The sequence below is a fragment of the Rhinopithecus bieti genome, unplaced genomic scaffold (assembly GCF_001698545.2).
Source record: "Rhinopithecus bieti isolate Rb0 unplaced genomic scaffold, ASM169854v2 scaffold_32092, whole genome shotgun sequence".
In the NCBI taxonomy this organism is placed as follows: domain Eukaryota; kingdom Metazoa; phylum Chordata; class Mammalia; order Primates; family Cercopithecidae; genus Rhinopithecus; species Rhinopithecus bieti.
The window spans coordinates 1,079,337-1,099,458 of record NW_016813944.1 but is presented as its reverse complement, the minus strand read 5'-3'; the positions used below and the strand labels follow the sequence as shown (position 1 = coordinate 1,099,458).

The following is a 20,122-nucleotide window of genomic DNA, read 5'->3' as shown; positions in this document are numbered from 1 at the left end:
TAATTATATACATATCTCTCCTTTTATTTCTGAATAGCTACATATAATAATGCAAATTTATTGAGTAAATAATGAGAAAGACTTTTTGTTTTATAATGACTTTTCATTTTGAAACAAAAATTATCTTCTAATTTATTAGAAAAATCTACATTAGTGAACTGAAAATACTAACATAGAATTTTCAAACATTTAGAATATGAGTATATTCTAAACATGTATTCTAAATATGTGCTCTGTACTTGAAACTAAGAAATATATAAAAGTATATCATTCAAATAAATTCAGAGTACCATTCTTACTAGTTAACTGGAATTAATGAGCTTTTACTATAACCATATCATTTATAACTAGAAAATAATATGCTCAAGTTATGTAGTAATAATTAAGAAAAAACATTTTATACTTACGGACAAAGTTCAACTTCTATATACTGCTCAGTTACATCATTCAAGAAAAATGCTTCCACAACTTTTGAAAACAGAGATATAACATATTGAGAAATTTAATATTGCTTTCCAACAATAAATAATTTGTTTATTCCTTTAGAATATAAAATAAATTGACTATTTTTAATTATAATACTATCCCCAATAGGAAAAAGAGCAAAGAAAATAGACATTGCCTGGAAGAAGAAATATATAGGAAATAAATCATCAACAATTTTCTTGCATATCAGATTGCCACATATTGAAAAGATTAACTAAAACTAGTGCTGGTCAGGTTGTAAAGAAATTAGTATTATCACATAAACTTTGAGCCAGTTATCTTCTTCTAGGAATGTATCTGAAGAAAATAATCTGACAACTGGGAAAAGAATTAAGTATAATGCTATTCATTAGAGTACTGTTCAAACATTAGAAATGATCTGAATGATTTATCTCCTATTACATAAGATTATCTCTTATTCTCTAAATAAATCTATTATACAGAAGAACTGTTAAGTAAATTATGGAATTCATGTATTCCATGCAATGGAATATAATGCAGCTATTAAAATCAAAGATACCATTAAATATTTGTTGATAAAGGAAGATATCCATGATATTCAATAAGTCAGCTGCAGAATAGCACCAAAATGTGTGTGACATTAAAGTTGCATGTGTGTCTATGTCTAGATGTCTCCAAAATGTGCACAAAAATGTTAATGACTGCATATCTGTGATTGCAGGAATTTAGGTAGGTGATCTTTCTTTTTTTGTTTATAATTTCCTGGAAACTTCTGAATATTGCTATTTTTAAAATTGTTTAATTTTGAACATAATACATCTTTCTTGTAAATAATTAAAACAATATATATATGAAGTAAAAAGTCACGTCCTTTTCTTCCCCTTTGGTCTAATATCTGCCAGACCTTTTCTGTGCTCCTCCATACTATTTTAATGACTGAATAGTATTATTTTACAGAATATTATAACTTACTCACTTAATCCTTTATGGATAGACATTTAGGTTGTTTCCAGTTTTCCATTCGTTGTTTTTATAATAAAATAGAGCTAAAATATAGACATAGTTCTGCTATCAAGTCAGAGAATCTTATTGTCCCCTTTTGAATCTTCTATCTAGATAAATGAAAATGTCTACTGTGATAGTTAATCGTATCTGTCAAATCAACTAGGCCATGGTATCCAGATATTTTGTAACATATTATTCTAGTTGTTTCTATGAAGTCATTTTTTAAAGATGAGTTTAACATTTAAATCAGCAGACTTTTAGTAGAGCAAGTTTCCCTCTATAAAGTGGCTGGGGCTTATCCAATCAGTTTAAAGCCTTTATAGAAAAAAAGACAGACTTCCCACAAGAGAGGAATTCTGCCAGCAGAGAGCGTTCAGATTTGAACTGCAACATCAACTCTCCAGCTGGCAGACTGAAAACCCAGGGAAGAGTGGACTTGCTAGCTGCCACAATTGTGTGAGCTAATTTCTTAAAATAGATCGCTCTCTTTCTCTCCATATATATAAAATAGATACATACATACATATATATACACACTCTCTCACTATAAATATATGTGTGTATATATCACACACACACACACACTCAGATGCACATATGTATCTTCTGCTTTCTACTTTCCATCATCACCTTACAAATACTTTTGCAGCTTCTCTGTGTTAAACACTATATCAGATTCTGGAATTACCTTTATTAGCTTACAATCTAATCAGATACTAAAGTGGAAAGTTTTAATAAAAATTCCAAAAGGGAGGATGCATACATTGCTACAGGAAAAAAAGAAAACAGATGCTTAGCTCAAAAAAGTGGTTTAGTGAAGGATTCCTGGAAAAGTTGCTATTTAAGCTCTATCTTGAAAGATGATTTGGAACTAGGTGAAGAATGACAGAAACAGCATTCTAGGGCAAGACAACAGTAACATCAAGGGTACACAATTAGGAAATATTGTAGCTTAAAGAACTATGAACAGTTCAGTCTTACCAGGCAAACCTTTCAATGTAGGAGGAGCTGGTGGTGCTACAGAGAGAATAAGCGGCCAGATCGTGGAAAGTCTTATATAGAGATCATATTAAGAAGGGCAAAACTTACTTTGAGAGGAAAAGGATCCTGAGAAGGTTTTTAAGAAGCTGAAGGATGAGTTTAAATTTTCATTTTAGATATAGCACTCTGGCTTCTAAGTGAAGAATGGGCTTAAGGGCTAAAAGACTATTTGGAAGGCTCTGCACTAACCAAGGTAAAAGACTATGAAAGCCTAACTTTTGGAAAGGATAGTGGGGATGAAGAGGAGATACTGAGTTAGAGGAATATTTAGGAGGCAAAACTGATGGGACTTAGGAAATAAATCCAAATAATGGAGAGTGTCAAAGAAGGATATCTTAGAAAGATCTCACAATTTTTTAGATTTGGTGATTTAATGTATTGTTAATACCATTTATTGATATTGGGCAATTAGGTAAAGAACTGGTTTATGAAAGAAGTAGGTGAGTTGAGGCTAGAATTTGTTGAGTTTCATGTCTGTAGTGCCTCTAGCAGGTAAGTCACATTAGTGTATATTCCATTAATAAGAGGATAACATACCAGTTTTGTATCAACAAAAGACAATATATATTTAACATATGACAAATTAACACTGACAAAATGAGTGCTTACAGATGGCATAAACTAGACATATTGACTAGAAGATTCATCAAAATCTTCTTTGAAGAAATGGGACATGAATTAGATCTTGAACTATGTATTAGAGGCAGGGGGAATAGAATGAGAAGGTACATAGGTTAAGAGTTTTGGTTGAATATGGTGGCCCAATTCATAAATATGCTGAAAGCTTAAAGGAAGGGTTTGAACTTTATCCTAGGGATAATAATGATTTAAGCTCTGGGAAATGGCATCATGAAGAGTATTTCAGAAAGATGAATCTGATAGCTTAATTAGGATACAGCAGAAGGAGATCATAGAGCAAACCTGAAACAGTGTAATTTTATGTCATGTCTTAATTTGATATGTGAGATGAGTTACCAGTATAAAGTAAAAACTACATTTCATATTGAGGTTGATAGTGTTTCTACAATAAGTAAAACACTCCAAATCTTCCATAAAGAAGATTTACAAGGTTAGAGTGGTAATTTAAAGATACTTAAATACAAAACGGGAATCTTGAACTCTTCTCAGCATAGGAAACAGAAATAAAGGAAGACAATAAGGCAGCAATAAAAAAATCTGGATTTGTGGCTGGGCAAAGTGGCTCACGCCTGTAATCCCAGCACTTTGGGAGGCTGAGGTGGGCAGATCACAAGGTCAGCAGATCAAGACCATCCTGGCTAACACAGTGAAACCCCATCTCTACTAAAAATACAAAAAATTAGCCGGGTGTGGTCACGGGCACCTGTAGTCCCGCTACTCGGGAGGCTAAGGCAGGAGAATGGCATGAACCTGGGAGGTGGAGCTTGCAGTGAGCCAAGACTGCGTCACTGCACTCCAACCTGAGCAACAGAGCAAAACTCGGTCTCAAAAAAAAAAAAAAAAAAAAAAAAAAAAAAAAAAAAAAATCTGGATTTGTAATTGCCATTTTTTAACTCTTCTAGCTATATAGTTAAAGTCACATAGGTAATGGAGAAAAAATCAGAATGAGAGATTGGTAGGAAATATCAGAAACTGTACATGTCAATTGCTCAGAAGCACTTACTTCCCAACAGCAAGATAAAATAAGAGTTCTGTGAGAGGTTATTATAAGAAGATTTATGTTTGCAATAAAATACACTACTACCACTTACCTTCATAATCCCACAGTTGATTGAAAGGTTTTCCTGGTTCTCCAAGTGGGGCTGGAGGATCATTGAAAAATGGAGCACTAATGTCCATCATCACTCCTCTGTCACCTGGATTCAGTCTGATAAATACCGGCTCGTGCTTCACTGGAAAACCATCCCAAGTGTGTTCAATTTTAAAATCCATCTGAAGACTCTTAAAGAAAAATATATTAAAACAAACTCTTTAACAATATACAAATGTTTTCTTTAGTTGGAAATGAAATGAAAATTTCAATGCCAAACAGCAGACAGGAAAGGCAGCAGAGTGGCAAGAGCACAGTCCTGGGAGTCAAAAGGCTATCTTGTGTTGTGCCAAAGCACGGACTCTGAGTTCTAGTCTAAAATAGGTAACTAGTTCCTAGAGGCTTTAAAACTTCTAGATTTAACACTTTTTTATGTAACTTTTTTTAAATTGCTGCCATAGAAACACTATCAATCTCAACACAAAAAGTGATAAAAGTGTTAAAAGTCTAGATTTGGCTCTAGTGCTGTTGTAAATAGTGCATCAAAATCATTTTCTTAATTGTAATCAAGTCTACTGCAAAAATTATTTATATACTTAATCACAACTATAAGCACCATGGGTTCTTATGTCATCCTTTGTCTTTTATTTATTGTAAAGTGTGCAGGTGTCTCAGTTACTGGATCCTCTGGGAATCAAAATCTTTATAATAAAATTCAACTTAGTTAAAAAAAAAAACCCTCCATAAATCAGTAGAAGCAGCGCTGTTAACACTTGTTCTTTTGTCCAAAATCCTTTTCTTCATGGGGGTTGAGGACGGGGAGTTCCAATCATTTAAAAGTTAGTAGAGCTGAATTTTGCCTTCCTTTGTCCCAGCATATACACTTTCATTTTTAATATTTTAACTGTTAAATGACTGCTTGTTTGGTTAATTACCTCTCTCCAACTGAAAAATGGGAACAAAATCTGCGATCATTTAAACTTTGAAACAGACTAAGTACCTACAAAAGAGCAGTTTTTGCATTTTAAATTAGTTTCCTAAGTATTCAATAGAAGGGCATAGTATTGTAATGCATTGATAAAATTACATTTTTGAATACTATGGATTGGGCATTTTCTAAACATTGTCTCATTTAATTTCACTACAAACTTGCAGAGAAACTATTATTGTCCTCATTACAAATGGAACAGATTTGTTCAAGGTCACATGACTAGCATATCTAGAAATTAAACCAATGTCAACAATGTTTTCCCAGATGAAGACATTTCAGGAATCTGCGAGGAGATGAAAATTTTATTTAGGAGTGGTGGAACCCCCAAATTACACTAGATCCTGTGTTTTATCCAAAAGATAATCTCACTTAGTACCTGATGACTTTTCCAAACTGTAACTTCTTTTATCTGAAATCTTTGAATGTATTCCTTTGCTTCATAAGTTATTTGCAGTCTTTTACTGTAATTAATGAGGTTACTAAATTTGGAATTAATTTAATTCAGTGAATATGTATTGAAAACCTACTATGAGTAAGCGGTGGGAGATCCAAATGTACAAGCTCTGCGTAACATAAGAAATCCAAGACCTCTAAAACCTTTTCTAAAGCATATAGCTTTTACTAATTTTCACTACATGCTCACAAATTTTACTAGATAATCTCTAAAATTAAACAATTCTGGTATTATAACCCATTTGTAGAAAGTTAATAGCATTTCAGAAGAAATGTTCAGCAACTCATACTCTTCATTATTGATATAAGCGCAATGAGTGATAAAACTATATAAATTGATTCTGATTTAACTGGATTACATGGAGTAAAATACCTCAATAATAAATTTATTTTCTTTAGTTGAAACATCAAGGCACATTCTACAAAAAAAAAAATGTATAATCCTCTACCCTAAATTTTGGTAGTAATAGCATCCTCATGCAGCACATAGGAAGAAATAAGAATAAATCAGGACGTTAGAAATGCTGAATGACTGATTCTGACACCAATAGGCTGAAAGAAAATGTTATTCTCCTAATTTAGAGCTTGACAATTCTTGACAATTTTGGCAATACATACCTTAGCTGCTAGGAAGTTCTGGCAAATTCACTTATTCTTCATACAACCACCAAATCCACAAAAATTCTGCATACATTAAAGAGATCCCCATCTTAATCAGTGGATTTCCACTAGGGACTTAATTCCCTGCACATTCAGGCAATCAATTCTATGTCTAAATGGAATATAACCATAGCAGTGATATCCAGTGATATGCTCCTAAAACTGGCCTATCATTTCCATGCGTACATGGTGGGTCTCATGGTTAGAGTGAGATAGACTTTATAGCAGGTGTGTCCCATCTTTTGGCTTCCCTAGACCACATTGGAAGAAGAAGAATTATCTGTCTTGGGCCATACATAAAATGCATTGACACTAACAATAGCTGATGAGCCAAAAAAGAAAAAAGAAAAAAAGTCACAAGAAAATTCATAATGTTTACGAATTTGTGTTGGGCTGCATTCTAAGCCATCCTGGGCCACATGCAGCCCATGGGCCTTGGGTTGGACAAGCTTGCATAGGTTTCAAATTACTTCAAAATGTAATTTTATCTGGAAGATAAGAAGTAAAAGATAAAAGCAAAGTTACCATTGTTAAGAATTAGGTAGTGAGTACCTCAAACCTTTCTACTGGTTCCTTCTGCTTTTCCCCACTAAGGTTTCTTTGAGCATTATTTGAAAATTACTGCAAGAAATAGTGACTAGACTTCCATGGCTGATCAGTTATGGGAATAGTGCATGACTGATCAGTCCAAAGACCAAATATAATTTTGGCTTTAATTGCATAAACAACTTTAGTTTCTTATTGCAATGACAAATGTGTTTATTTTTAAAAAAACTTTATATTGCTTAAAGAACATTCATGTCAATCTAAGTGTGCATAATATTTATAAAATTAACCTAAAAGTATAGTCCATCCTGCCCAGTAATTAACAGTCTAGTTTAAAAATAACATAAACTAGAGACAGATGATTCTCCTTCAGTAATCTTCTGAGATTTAATCCCCACAATCTTTCAATTTCTTTGTATTTGAAATTGTGCTCATTAAGTAAAGACAACTTAATTGTCAATGTCCTTCACCTCTTGGGCTAGCGCTCCCCTCCTAGTCATTCTCTATTAACCTGTACACTGCTCTATTTCTATTCTTACATGGCACTTACATGGCATGACATATTTGTTTACTGACTCCCTGAACCCAGCTAGAATGCCTGTAAGTGATGCTTACTATTTATTTGTTGAGTGAATAACTTTTCTAATCCCTGGATCTAGCACTCTAGATTTTATGCAGAAGAAACCTACTGTGTTCGTGGTATCATCATCACGACCATCGCGTAGTGTCATTTAACACTACATATCAGATCAATACAACGGCTAATAACAAAGATGATAAACCCAGAAATTCCCTTCAATTTAGTTTATCAAGCACTTATTAAGCACTCATCTTATTTCAGGTACCATACCAGGTGCTGGGGCAATAACATATAATAAGTCTACAGCAGTTTGGGATGGTTCTCACGTAACTAGTCAATGAGGTCCCCATTTCCAATATCAGTTGGTTCATTTTGCAGTCCTAAATTTAATTCAGTGGGATCCTTATACCAAAGTAAGTTTTAGATGAATCAAAGATTTAAACATAAAAATCAAAATCATATAAAAACAAGAAATAAAAAGAAAGTTAAATAAAATCTTATAGTAGTAAGGTAGGAGATGAGCTGGACCTGTTTTCTGAGCACCCAGGCCCACTGATTAAAACAGAATCTAATCAAAACAAAATGCAGCAAAAGAAACCAGCTAAAACCAAGATGGCAACAAAAGTGATCTCTAGTTGCCCTCACTGCTCATTACACATTAATTACAATGCAGTAGCATGCAAAAAGAAATTCCCAACAGTGGCATGACAGTTTACAAATGCCATGTTTGTAAACTCCTAGAAGTTACTTTATATGGTTTAAAAAAGGGAGGAACCCTCAGCTCTGGGAACCCTTCCTACTATTCTGGAAAACGCATGAACAACCCACCCCTTATTTAGCATATAATTAAGGAATTGTCGTGTATATAGCTAGCCAACAATTCATGGGAGCTGCTGCTCCTACTCTGTCTATGGAGCAGCCATTTTCCTGTACTTTGTTGCTCTGATAAGCTTGCTTTTGCTTGTGAACCCTTTCCTGAATGAAGCTAAGAACCCTCCTGGGCTGAGCCCAAATTCTGGGCTTTCCCTGCATTAGTAGAGAAAACCTTTTAAAATAGAAACCAAAACCCAAACATTTTACTCCATAAATATAACAAAACTAACATGGATGCAGCTGGAGCCTATTACTCTAAGCAAATTAATGCAAGTACAGAAAACCAAATAACACATATTTTCACTTATAAGTGGAAATTAAACATTAGGTACTCATGGACATAAAGATGGCAACAATAGACACTGGGGACTACTAGAGGGGGATGGGAAGGAAGGGGCAAAGGTTGAAAAACTAACTACTGGGTACTATGCTCACTACCCAGGTGATGGGATCATTTGTACCCCAGATCTCAGCATCATGGAATATAACCATGTAACAAACCCACGCATGTATCCCCTGGATCTAAAATAGAAGTTGAAAATTTTTTAATAATTAATAAATAATATAATAAAAGCAAAAACCTCCTTCCCAAGTTCCCCTTACCCCAAAAGCCTATCATTAACAAAATCAATAGACAGTCTGGGAAAAAGTATATGCAAGTCATACTTGATACAAATAACTAATTTCTTTGATGCGTAAAGAGCTCCTAGAAATCAATAAGGAAAAGACCAACACTCTAACAGAAAAGTGACCAAAAATTATGAACAGCCAGTTAGCTCATAGAGAGAAAATGCAAAATGTTCACTTACAATGACAGAAATGCAAACTAAAACCACAATAAATTACCATTTTTCACTTAGATTGGCAAGGATCAGAAAGTCTGATAACATGCTGTGTTAATGAGGGCATTGAGAAAAAAATCATATATTGCTAGTGAGGCATAATTGATACAGCCTCTGTGAAGAGCAATACGTCAGTATCTATCAAAATAAAAATGCAAATATCCTTCGACAAAAATAATTCTAGTTCTAGGAGTCACTATACCTGCACATATTCAAAATGCATAAGTATTGAGGATATTTGTGGTAGCCTTGTTTATAATAACAAAATGTTGGAAGCAACTTAAATATCCATCAGTGGAGGACTGGTAAAAAAAAAATTATGCGATATCATACAATGAAACTCTGTATAACTGCTAAAATGAACGAGGCAGCTCTAAATTAACATCTATGCTAAAATACGTTGTGAAGTGAAAAAAAGCAAGGTGCATTTATTTAATAAAAAGGAAGTTTATTTGCATATATGCTTGTGATGCATACACTATCTCAGGAAACACCAAGAAACGGGGTGGTTACAGTGGTTGCTTCCCTGAAGGGAATTATCTGCCTGCAGATATGGGAAGGAGGAAGCTTTGCTTTCAACTTCACCACTTTTTAAAAACCTATTTGCATTTTATACTATGACAGACACGCATTACTATTTTAAGGCAACTGAATGGTTTAAAATTATTTTTTGGCCGAGTGCGGTGGCTCACGCCTGTAATCCCAGCACCTTGGGAGGCCAAGGCGGGCGGATCACAAGGTCAGCAGATCAAGACCATCCCGCCCAACATAGTGAAACCCCGTCTCTACTAAAAATACAAAAATTAGCTGGGTGTGGTGGCGGGCGCCTGTAGTTCCAGCTACTTGGGAGGTTGAGGCAGGAGAATCGCTTGAACCCGGAGGCAGAGGTTGCAGTGAGCTGAGATAGCGCCACTGCCCTCCAGTCTGGCGACAGAGCAAGACTCCGTCTCAAAAAAAAACAAAAAACAAAAAACAAAAAAAAAAAAACAAAATAAGGCTGGTCTCTTAAGAGTATGGTGGCTGCCCCTTCTCCCCTTTATATTATATATGCTGAACGTTTCCGAAAAGTCATAATGCATATTATCAAGATGATTACTGTCCTGCAATTCAAGTTTGGCTGTTTAGACTTTCTTAATACAATGTTTATTGTTAATCTGTATGTTTCTACTTTTAATCCCTATTCTTCAAATTGCTCTTAAAACAAGTCAAAAAAATAAATTTTCAATTATTCTGATTGCTTTCTCTTTACCTGGAAAGACCTCTAAAAGGAAACGAAGGAAGAGAAAGGAGACCGAACACTGGAGCATTAAGAACCCGGGAAAAGAAAAAAATGTTCACAAAGTTTAAAAGAAATAAATTATGGTAAAGGCGTTTTCTCAACCAAATGATCTGCAAGGAAAATTTCCAAATTCCTCTGCTCAACAAAATTTCTTTTAGTTTTTCTACAATAATGATTTCTTTTCAGTTTCCATACCGCCCCGAGGCCCCGCCCATTTATAAGAGAAACGAAGAAATGAGGAAGTCAGCCTGAAAGTGGGAGTACGCTCAATTAGCAGGAGACAGCTGAAAAGTAAAATACTTTTCATTATTTTCCAGAGATCAAGCGAAAGACAAGACCTGGCGACGGCGAAAGGAATGTCAGAGAGAAGAGGGAATAACAAGAGAACACAGACCACGAAGCTTTTCTCAAAACACTGGCTTCCTCCTTTTAGCCGAGGTCAACGGAGAGGGCTCAGCTTTAGGCTCCACCCAGCTGCCTACACGTTCTGGGGGAGGGGCTTGGAACACTGAAGCAGAGAGACTTGATTTTTCTAGGAAAGAAAGATGTTGAAGGGCCACAGGTGAACATCTGAAGACTTCTAATCGTTCCACTAAAGTTTGAGTGGTTTCTTAGAAGAAGGAAGGGTGATTCGGAAATAAAAATACTGTGCAACAATTTGAAAATCAACTGTAAATCATTAAGATTACAATAGAACATGTACAGAAATAATTCATTTAATACAACTACAGGCTAACTGGCTATATAAGCAAAAACTATAAATTATATTTTACCAGCTATAAATTATATTATACTATACTCCTGGGGAGGCATGTTCATGGCGGTTAACAATTGTGAAATTAGAACCATCCTGCCTGGGTTCAAATCGCAACTCAGGCACTTGCCAGCTGTGTGATCTGTTCTGACCCTTGCTTAAACTTCTAACTTTGTATTCTTCATGGTACTTTGCACATAGTAGTGGGTGCTCAATGTCAATTGATCAACCAAATTAATGTTAGTGAAATGTCACTAATTTTCAATCTATACAATTATCTATTAGTATGTACATTTCCACTTGTCATTCCTTGTATTCAATTTATACTAATAGATACTTTCCAGGAACATCTACTGAATTCTTTCATTCTTTCCATCAGATATTTAATCAATTCTGTGTTCCAGGTATTATGATGGAGCCTGGAGACAAACTACAAAACATGATAGATAATGCAGGAAGGAGCATGAAATAAGTACTAAGGTGGCACCTACCTTGGGAGACGTGGATAGAGAACTCAGGAGGTGTGAAAAGGAGAAACACGAGAGGGGATCCTTTAAGGATAAGTGAAATCATCACAATTTTGTTTCCTAATGATGAAACTTACGTTGAAAATACTCCATTAAAATTGATCTACTAAAATCTTGTAACCACAAACACAAACACAAAAACAAAAAACTATCATGATCATAATTATGATCATGTAAGCTAAAAAAAATCGAGTGCAGACATAAAAAATTTCACATGAGATACTCACTTTATTTAACTACCACTCATCATTATAGCCAGAAGGTATTTGCTTCCATCCAGTTTGGGTGTAAGCATAGAGTTAAGTCTATAATTATTTATTTGATGCCAAGTAGAAACACAATATGACATTATACAAAGTTCAAATGTGGGAGAAGTTACAAGCAAGTCCTCGGAGAGTCAGTGAGATGTTTATGAAGAAAGAGTCATATACTGAACTCCAAAAACGAGTTGCACAGTCAATTTTCCCTTTACGTAAAAAGTTTTCGTGTAAACACTATAGCTACTAAAAATCAGAACAAGTTCAATTATCCACGACCCAAAGCTAGATTAGACCTTTTCAATGATTATTAAGCTACACATCCATATTTATTTATTTATTTATTTATTTATTTATTTATTTTGAGACGGAGTCTCGCTCTGTCGCTGGGGCTGGAGTGCAGTGGCCGGTTCTCAGCTCACTGCAAGCTCCGCCTCCCGGGTTTATGCCATTCCCCTGCCTCAGCCTCCGAGTAGCTGAGACTACAGGCGCCCGCCACCTCGCCCGGCTAGTTTTTTGTATTTTTTAGTAGAGACGGGGTTTCACCGTGTTAGCCAGGATGGTCTCGATCTCCTGACCTCGTGATCCGCCCGTCTCGGCCTCCCAAAGTGCTGGGATTACAGGCTTGAGCCACCGCGCCCGGCAACACATCCATATTTAACAGTTAGTCTTTAGAGGAAGGGACCATCTCATTCTATTAACAGCGAGTATTGAGTCAGGCCTTCAGATGCCTAACTGCACATATTCGAATATATTTTTAAAAATTTCTTAACACATATCGCTAAGGTTACTTTATATGACATTATGAGTACAGGACAACAAACTCTTAAGCTGTTAAACAGAAAGCCAAATCAAGCTGCATCTATGACATGGCTGTTTAGTGAAACTTTACTTCAATCCATAAAAATACAATTTATTAAAAGCACAAAACTAGTGGCTAGCTTCAAATTAACATGTTTGTTGCTAGTGGTGAGATTTCCTCCAATGTTAAATGATTTTTTTTAAAAAAACATACGTTTTAAATCCAGACAAAATCAATTTTCAAAAATGAAAATTGTAATCTATCCACAAATGTAAGTTTTACCGTTTTGTTTTTTGAAAAAAAAAAAGTACCTTTTATCTTTCCTTATATTTGAGGAAACAAGCTTATCTTTGAAGAAATAGCTGCTGAATTTGCAAGATCTTTTGAATACTTCTAACTACATGCTTTATTACTACACAGTTAAATATTTAAACAACAGTTGTCTCCTTTGGCAGGATGGTACTTACCTTCTTGAGATGACCAAATCGAAACACAGAACTCCTCCAGAGGTACAGCCTTGGTGGGAGATTCTGAAGACCCCAGTCTGGCTTCTACCCCTAGCCTCATGAACCTGCATCCTTTACTTAGTCCAGAAAGGCTTAGTATATTAGTAACCAAAGATAGTGAGGGCATTTAAACTGTGTATTTCATGCCCTACTCACGTTTGCATTTTGGGTTAAAAAAAAAAAAAAAAAAAAGAGGTTGGGCCCCACCACCTGGAGACACTGTCCCACCAGTTTGCCCGCTGCGCCAAGCCGGTGGCTCAGCTGTCACCCAGGTTCTCACGACTCCTCCCATTGCTTGACAGCCAGCCAATAGCGTGCTAGGACTCTAGGACGCGCGATGGCGTAAGCGCAAACGCCCGCGTGATGACGCAAGCGGCGTCACCGTCTCCAAGGAGTGGTTCGGGGCACCGGTTTCAAAGTCGCAGGGCGGGCCGAGTGGACTTCCGCTGCTGGCCTGGGGCTTCCCAGCCGTCTTGGCGTCGTCTTCTCCAACCCACGCCGCTCCGCGTAGAACGCCGCTCTCAGGCTGCCCTCCAGCTCCCGCGGCACTCTCCTAGGTGGCCCGATGAGACCCGGAGTGACCCGCGGGACGCCTGTATCGACCACGTCCTCTTCCCACCAGGGTAGGATTCGGTTGAACGTGGAACAGAATTCACTTGGCGCGTCCCCAACAATCTTCAGTATCTCTCCAGGGCCTGGGACTCGTCTGGGGCGCGGGGGAAGGAAGCGTGGCGTGTAGATGCCGCGTGAGTAGGATGCAGATTGCACCGCTGGAGCGCTTGACAACCAACCGAGCGTTGGCTTAGTTTTGTTTTCCCGCACAGCGAGCTCTGTGTCTTTCAGAGGAAGGTAAAGGTGGTGAAAACTCCAAACTAAAATTGTATCGAAATGGCTACAGAAATCGACTTTCTGAGAGAGCAAAGTAAGCTCCATGTTTTTTTGAGACTTCATATTCACATACAATGTTTAATATCGTCGTCGTTGACCGACGTATCTTTTTTGAATGCTGGTTGGGTACATTTAAATTTGTAAAAATTTAAAGAAGTTAGTTGCAGGAAAAAAGAAAAGCTTGATGGTATACGTGAGGATGTGTATATATTTAAGCAGAACCGTATGGTGGTACTTGTGGCTTACACAGAATTCTGCTAGACGCTAAACATGTTTGTTACGTTCCTCTCGTGCTCTGAAGATTAGAAGGCTAATGGCCAGCAAGAGTTTCCAAGTGTGCATTTAAAACCCAGGGGCCCAGCTCTCTGGCCATTTATTAAAAAGATGTTTATTGAACTCCTGTTTCTATTATGTACCAGACACTATAGAAGAACAGCTGCTGCAAAGATAAACAGGACAGTTTTTACCTTAAGAATTTAATTTCGGGAGGGAAATGTATTCCAAAGTATATTGAAGTGGCAGCAACTGCTGGCTCTTTTGCCACAGTCTCATGGGGTTGTTGGAATGATTAAATGAATATTAAAATATGTAAAGGATTTAGAATAGTATCTGATACATTGTTAATTTATTGTTATGTAATAGTTAAATATTAACTGTTACACGATTATTATTAAAATATGTTCAAGGAAGGTGCTATTGGGCTGAAACGTGCAGTACCAATATGAATTTACTATATAAAAACTCTAGGCATCCCAAATAGAACAATATTTGCGACACTGAGGGCGTTAGGAATATGCTTTGTTAAAGATTTGCAATAAGGCTGGTTTGAATGTAATATTGATGTAAATTGAATTGGAATATTTATATAGGGAAATGGCAAGTGCAGTCGAAGGAGTAGAAAGGGCTGGATGGTGAAGGGCCCTGTCTTCTCTGTGCTAAGGAGTTTGGACCACTGCATGGGTTATAGGAATTCAGTTGAGAGTGGCATGATCAAATTGTCATTTAGAAGGCCCGGTCTGATTTTTATGGGGAATGTGCATTATAGCAGAGTGCAGTTAGTTGACTACTGTCATCATTCAGGTAAGAAGTAAACTAAGTTGGGCACAGGGAGACTGGGGATCAGGGGATTTGAGGGAAAGAGGTAGAGGACACTTAGTTTTTGCTTGAGCAACAGGGAAGTTAGGAAAAAGGTAGTAAGTCCCATTTTGGCAGCATTATAGACCAGTGGTTAAGAACTCAGTTAGCCTCTAGATTTAGTCTGTCTGGGCTCAGAGCCTACCTCTTTCCAGGTCTGTGACCTCGAGCAAGTTTCCTAGCTTTTCTGCACCTCAGTTTTCTCACTTGTATAATGAGTATAAGAACACAAGAATTCTCTTGAAGTTGTGACACTTAAATGAGATGATGAAAAAGCATTGAGCATTGTGTCTGGCACATTTTAAGTGCATGGTATATGTTATCTAAAATAATTAATGACACTATAATGACACAATAACATTAGCATTATTTCTTAGGTTTGTAGTGAGAATATCCCCATCCCATAAGAACAGCTAACTGGCCACCATAAGAGTGGTGTGGCACAGGAGTTGGTTGGTGAGGAGTTTGGCTAGAGTCAGGAGAGTACTTAAGGCAGTGAGAAACTATTAATTTCATAAGAATGATCCAGCCAGAATTCTTAGATAAAACCGAGATCCAAATACCAGGGGGAAACAAATAAGACAACTGAAGCATAGTAACATTTTTTGAAAAATGAGTGGTATTTAATAGTTCCACAGAAGACAAGTGGAGTGCAAGAAGGAAATCTCAAGCAGAAGGAGCAGAAGAAGGAGTGGTTCAAAGGCTTAAAATAACTGGTTTTATTCAGGGAATCCGAGCCTAGAATGGTAGCGTTTGCATGAAGAGATAAGAATGAGAGTTGAGTGTCTGTGTTGCTCTCCTTTTTTCTTTAACTAGATTTTGCATGCCATTTGAAGGTGGTGGATTATTCCATTAAGTGACCCACCTAAATACCAGCCCAGATAAAGATAGATGGTCTTCTTTCCACCTGCCTCTGACTTTTTCTACACTGATTTCTGTTGATCTTTATTGTGTCTTTGTTCCTTTTGAATTTGGGAGCCTAGGTCAAGACCATTTGTTTTGGTACTTCTCAACTGGCAACCCCACATGACATTTCCTCTGATAATTACTATTTCAGCTTTACATATCGTAACAACAGGCAGCTCCACACTCAACCAGGCTACTAGTAGAGTAAGCTTGTAGCATATTTGCTGTGTACTGTTCTTCCACCTCTGTCTGGGAAAGATCAGTTAGTTTTTAGGAACCTGTTCAAAGAGGTACTTGTATTATCAATCTAAGGAACTAAGAATTCATTCATTAGTGGGGTGTGAGACTCACTGGCAGAGTGGTGATGGACTCATTTTTTTCTTTTCATTCTCTTAACAGTGTTGGAGACAAACATTTTTAATTTTGATGAAATAATTCATCAATTTTTTCTTTTATGAATTATGCTTTGGGTGTCATGTAAGAAATCATCGCCTAACCCAAGGTTGCAAAGATTTCTTCTATGTTTTCTTCTAGGAGTTTTATAGTTTTAGGTTTTACATTTAGATCTATGGTTCATAGAGTTAAATTTTATACAAGGCATGAGGTAAGGATCCAGGCCACTTTTTTGCATTGGATGCCCAATTGGAAAAACTACCCTTTCTCCATTGAATTACCTCTGCTCCTTTACAGTTGTTTATATATGTATGGGTCTATTTATGAACTCTATTCTTTTCCACTGATTTATTTGTCTATCTGGACACCAATACCCCACTGTCTTAATTATATCAGCTTTATAGTACGTTTTAAAGTAAAATTGGTTCTTTTTTACCTCGTTGATGTATCTCTTTAAATTTTCTCAGCTATACTTTGTAGTTTTTAATGTTTAGGTTTTGCACATCTTTTGTGAGATTTATGCCTATGTATTGAAATTTTTGATACTACTGTAAATGATATTATTCTTTTACTTTCAGTTTCTGATTTTTCATTGGTAGTATGTAGAAATAACATTTCTTTTTTATTATTATACTTTAAGTTCTGGGGTACATGTGCAGAACGTGCAGTTTTGTTACATAGGTATACATGTGCCATGGTGGTTTGCTGCACCCATCACCCCGTCACCTGCATTAGGTATTTCTGCTAATGTTATCCCTCCCTTAGTCCCCTACCCCCCAACAGGCCCCAGTGTGTGATGTTCCCCTCCCTGTGTCCACGTGTTCACCTTGTTCAGCTCCCACTTGTGAGTGAGAACATGCAGTGTTTCGTTTTCTGTTCTTGTGATAGTTTGCTGAGAATGATGTTTCCAGCTTCATCCATGTCCCAGCAAAGGACATGAACTCATCCTTTTTTATGGCTTCATAATATTCCATGGTGTATATGTGCCACATTTTCTTTATCCAGTCTGTCATTGATGGACATTTGGGTTTGTTCCAAGTCTTTGCCGTTGGGAATAGTGCCACAATAAACATACGTGTGCATGTGTCTTTATAGTAGAATGATTTATAATTATTTGGGTATATACCCAGTAATGGGATTGCTGGGTCAAATGGTATTTCTGGTTCTAGATCCCTGAGGAATCGTCACACTGTCTTTCACAATGGCTGAACTAATTTACACTCTCATCAACAGTGTAAAACATTCCTATTTCTCCACATCCTCTCCAGCATCTGTTGTTTCCTGACTTTTTAATGATCGCCATTCTAACTGGCGTGAGATGGTATCTCATTGTTGTTTTGATTTACATTTCTCTAATAACCAGTGATAATGAGCATTTTTTCATGTTTGTTGGCTGCATAAATATCTTCTTTTGAAAAGTGTCTGTTTATATACTTTGCCCACTTTTTGATGGGATTGTTTGCCTTTCTGTTGTAAATTTAAGTTCTTTGTAAATTGTGGATATTAGACCTTTGTCAGATGGATAGATTGCAAAAACTTTCTTCCATTCTGTAGGTTGCCTGTTCATTCTGATGATAGCTTTTTTTGCTGTGTAGAAGCTCTTCAGTTTAATTAGATTCCATTTGTCAGTTTTGGCTTTTTTTGCCATTGCTTTTGGTGTTTTAGACATTAAGTCTTTGCCCTTGCCTATGTCCTGAATGGTATTGCCTAGGTTTTCTTCTAGGGTTTTTATAGTTTTAGGTCTTACATTTAAGTGTTTAATCCATCTTGAGGTGATTTTTGTATAAGGTGTAAGGAAGGGGTCCAGTTTCAGTTTTCTGAATATGGCTAGCCAGTTTTCCCAACACCATTTATTAAATAGGGAATCTTTTCCCCATTGCTTGTTTGCGTCAGGTTTGTCAAAGATCAGATGGCTGTAGATGTGTGGTGAGAAATAATGTTTTTTAATATTCTGCTCTGCAGCTTTGCCAAACTCATTCATTAGCTCTCGTAGTTTTGTAGAGTCTATCAGTAGTTTTATGTAGATAGTCTCGTCATCTGAAAATAAAAACAGTTTTATTTCTTTTCAATTTGGATGCCTTTTATTTCTTTTTCTTGCCTTATTGCAGTGGCCAGAATCTCTGGTACGGTGTTGAACAGAAGTGGTAGGAATACACATCCATGTCCTGTTCCTGATCTTATGGGGAAGGCATTTGTCTTTCAGAATTAGGTATGATACTAGTTGTAGGTTTTTCATAGATGTTCTTATGTTGAGAATGTTCCTTTCCCTTCTTAATTTGTAGAGAGTTTTATCAAAATGGATGCTGGATTTTAAAATGCTGTTCTGCATCCATTGAGATTATCAGATATTTTTTCATTTTTTGTTTGTTAATAGAGTGAATTACATTGATTAATTTCAAATGTTAAAACCATCTTGCCTTTCTGGGATAAATTCTACTTGCTCATGATGTATAATCCTTTCTCGATATTATTGAATTTTATTTTATAAATGTTTGCTTAAAATTTTAATGTGTTCAGAAGCTTTTTTTCTTTTTGGGACAGGATCTTCCTCTGTTACCCAGGCTGGAGTGCAATGGCACAGTCACTGCTCTTTGCAGCCTCAACCTCCTGGGCTCAAGTGATCCTTCTGCCTCAGCCTCTTGATTAACTGGGACTGCAGGCACATGCCACCATATCTGGCTAATTTTTTTTTTTTTTTTTTTTTGTAGAGATAGGGTCTCCCTGTGTTTCCCAGGCTGGTCTTGAACTTCTGGGTTCAAGTGATCCTCTTGTCTCCCAAAGTGCTAGGATTATAGGCATGAGCTATCATGCCCAACCTATGAAACTTTTTTGCGTTTCTTTTTTTCTTCCTTTTTTTTTCTTGCCAAGGGTCTCACTGTCACCCAGGCTGGAGTTTAGTGGTACACTTGTAGCTCACTACAACCTGGAATTCCTAGGCTGAAGCCCTCCACCTGCCTCAGCCTCCTGATCAGCTAGGACTACAGGCATTTTCCCCGCCGGTGTTTTTTTTTTTTTTTTTTTTTTTTTTTTTTTTGGTAGAAGCGGGGTCTCCCTTTGTCATCCAGGCTGGTCTTGAACTCCTGTGCTCAAGTGATCCTCTTGTCTCCCAAAGTGCTGGGATTATAGGCATGAGCTATCATGCCCAACCTATGAAGCTTTTTTGCTTTTCTTTTTTTTCTCTCCCCCTTTTTTTTTCTTTCTTGCGCAAGGGCCTCACTGTCACCCAGGCTGGAGTTTAGTGGTACACTTGTAGCGCACTACAACCTGGAACTCCTAGGCTGAAGCCTTCCACCTGCCTCACCCTGTGAGTAGCTAGGACTATAGGCATGTGCCACTGCACCTGGCTAATTTTTTTTTTTTTTATTATACTTTAAGTTCTAGGGTACATGTGCATAACGTGCAGGTTTGTTACATATGTATACTTGTGCCATGTTGGTGTGCTGCACCCATCAACTCGTCAGCACCCATCAATTCGTCATTTATATCAGGTATAACTCCCAATGCAATCC

At 36.8% G+C, this 20,122-nt stretch overlaps 2 protein-coding genes across 4 annotated transcripts in view; one reads left to right on the top strand and one right to left on the bottom strand.

The window, feature by feature from the left end:
- The window catches only part of CUNH4orf33 (chromosome unknown C4orf33 homolog), a 21,174-nt gene extending 7,636 nt beyond the window's left edge, over nt 1–13,538 (bottom strand). The window contains exons 1-3 of one of the 3 annotated variants that reach the window (XM_017849125.1): nt 13,254–13,538; nt 4,224–4,411; nt 408–468 (exon numbers count right to left, since the gene is read on the bottom strand). In XM_017849125.1, coding sequence (XP_017704614.1) covers nt 408–468; nt 4,224–4,411; nt 13,254–13,363 — 359 coding nt within the window. In that variant the 5' untranslated portion in view covers nt 13,364–13,538. Of the gene's footprint in view, nt 1–407; nt 469–4,223; nt 4,414–6,284; nt 6,592–10,840; nt 10,925–13,253 lie in introns of those variants that run through there. The other 2 variants (XM_017849126.1, XM_017849127.1) reach the window with 2 other exon arrangements.
- A 128-nt stretch (nt 13,539–13,666) lies between these two features.
- The window catches only part of SCLT1 (sodium channel and clathrin linker 1), a 221,063-nt gene continuing 214,607 nt past the window's right edge, over nt 13,667–20,122 (top strand). Inside the window, exon 1 of the mRNA XM_017849118.1 lies at nt 13,667–13,915. Coding sequence (XP_017704607.1) covers nt 13,858–13,915 — 58 coding nt within the window. The 5' untranslated portion in view covers nt 13,667–13,857. The remainder of the gene's footprint in view (nt 13,916–20,122) is intronic.